The following is a 2,009-nucleotide window of genomic DNA, read 5'->3' on the forward strand; positions in this document are numbered from 1 at the left end:
ACACCTTATTCTTCTTCTTCAGGCTTTAATCCCTAGTCGGGGTCGCCGGTGGGGAATTTTCTCCTCCACTTTGCTCTGTCCACCGCTTCTCTTTCGTTGACTCGTCTTTCTTTCTTTTTTTCGTTAATGCAATCCTCCCATCTTCTCTTCTGCCTACCTCTTTTCCTCCTACCCACCTGTAACTGTCTCACCCTTTTCCCTACGTAGTCATTGTCCCTCCTGACAAAGTGTCCCAACCATCGTAACCTACTTTCCCGTAGCTTTCCTGCTGTTTCTCCTACTTTCAACGTCTCTCTTATATCTTCATATGTCACTCTATCCCGTCTCGTGATTCCCAGCGACCATCTTAACAGTATCATTTCCGCAACCTGTATCTTTCCTTCCTGCCTATGCTACAGCTACCGCCTCCATTCCGTGCATCATCGCAGGTCTCACCATCGTCCTGTACATCCTACCCTTCACAGTATCTGAAACCTTTCTGTCGCACATCACACCTGTTATTTTCTGCCATGCTCCCCATCCTGCTCGTATCCGTTTCGTAACTTCCCTCTCTGACCCACCATCTGCCTGTACAGTAGATCCCAAATACTTAAACTCTTTCACTTGTTTAACAACTTGACCTTGCATTCTTACTACCCTTTCCCCTTCGTCTCCTGTTTTCATTCTCAGATATTCTGCTTGCTCACTTTCACACCTCTTACTTCCATCACTTCTCTCCACAACTCCAGCCTCTGTTCTACCTCCACCTTTGTCTCTGCACACACCACAACGTCGTCTGCAAATATTATATCCCACGTGGCCTCCTTCTGCATCTCTCCTGTCAAACAATCAATAATGACTGCAAACAAGAAAGGGCTAAGCGCTGAGCCTTGATGCATCGTTACCTCAAACTCCTCTGTGTCACCTGTTGCACATCTCACTAGTGTCATGCTGCTCTCATACACATCCTGCACCAGCCTGATGCATTTCTTTTCCACCTCCTTTAGCCGCAGACAATTCCACACTTCCTGCCTTGGGACCTGATCGTACGCTTTCTCCAGGTGCAACTCTTCTTGCCCCTCTCTGTACTTCTTCACTACTTGACGAAGTGCAAATATTGCATCCGTTGTACTTCTGTCGGGAATGAAGCCGAATTGCTACTCCGATACCTCCACCCTGTTCCTCAGCCTCTTGTCTATAATTCTTTCCCACATATTTCGCATGTGCGAGGTAATTTTGATGCCCCGGTAGTTTCCACAATCCTGAATGTCACCCTTATTCTCAAATAATGGTATTAGAGTGCTAGGTCTCCATTCATCTCGCATATGACTGGAGAGCTAGACGAGTCAGTCTTTTCTGGAAGTAGGTGTTTAATACTGCCATGCTTTTTGCTGTTGCAAAGTCCACAATTCATTCTCCTCCTTCATTCCGTGTTCCAACTCTGTACTTTCCTGTAACTTCTGCATCGAGGCTCCCTTCCCCAACGTGATCGTTAAGGTCTCCTGCGATCCAGACCACATCCATATCCAGTATTTTCATCATCACGCGCCTGAACAGATCCCAGAAATCGTCTTTTCCCTCTTCTGTACACCCCACTTGAGGTGCTTACGTGCACACAACGATGACCGTTGTTACTTCTATCTCGATCTTTAACCACCTTACCCTGTCAGACTTCCTGTTCACCTGTACAATCCCCTCTTTCATCTCCGGACTACTCCATTCCTACTGTTGTCCTCTCCCATGTAGTTCCAGCTTATATCCAATTCCCAGCTACTTGGCCTTCTGTCCTCTCCAGCTAGTTTCTAATTTCTTCCTCCTTTCTCCCCTCTGAGCTATTTTCTTTAACCTTACCCGCTCCTGGTAAGGCAGCCGTTGTCCACTTCTCGCAGCTGTACGGCGATGTTGCTGCGCATCGCTTGCGGGGTATGCCCTAGCCTTACCTCTATTCCTTTGTATCCGCATTTTCATTCCGATTTGGCACGTTTTTTCGACCGGATGCCCTTCCTGCCGTCAACCCTTCCCATATATAT

The 2,009-nt window shown here is 47.2% G+C and overlaps 1 protein-coding gene across 1 annotated transcript; it reads right to left on the bottom strand.

Annotated features, from left to right (window-relative positions):
• Positions 1 to 387: 387 nt before the first annotated feature.
• On the bottom strand, positions 388 to 1,892 carry LOC125042450. The gene is made up of 4 exons (XM_047638083.1): positions 1,831 to 1,892; positions 1,427 to 1,528; positions 687 to 1,113; positions 388 to 567 (listed from the first exon to the last, which is right to left on the bottom strand). Exons 1-4 carry the CDS (start codon positions 1,890 to 1,892, stop codon positions 388 to 390), a joined length of 771 nt encoding a protein of 256 aa, XP_047494039.1.
• Between the last annotated feature and the right edge of the window lie 117 nt (positions 1,893 to 2,009).

This window comes from Penaeus chinensis, chromosome 32 (genome assembly GCF_019202785.1).
Source record: "Penaeus chinensis breed Huanghai No. 1 chromosome 32, ASM1920278v2, whole genome shotgun sequence".
Taxonomy (NCBI): Eukaryota; Metazoa; Arthropoda; class Malacostraca; order Decapoda; family Penaeidae; genus Penaeus; species Penaeus chinensis.

Bases quoted from the DNA above. Each gene is read 5' to 3' on its own strand.
- LOC125042450 (XM_047638083.1), bottom strand. From the start codon at position 1,892: ATGCGCAGCAACATCGCCGTACAGCTGCGAGAAGTGGACAACGGCTGC. The intron at 1,529-1,830 runs GTAAGGTTAAAG...GGATCTGTTCAG, and splicing joins GGCTGCCTTACCAGGAGCGG to GCGCGTGATGATGAAAATAC. The intron at 568-686 runs GTGAGCAAGCAG...TCTACTGTACAG, and splicing joins TGGAAGTAAGAGGTGTGAAA to GCAGATGGTGGGTCAGAGAG.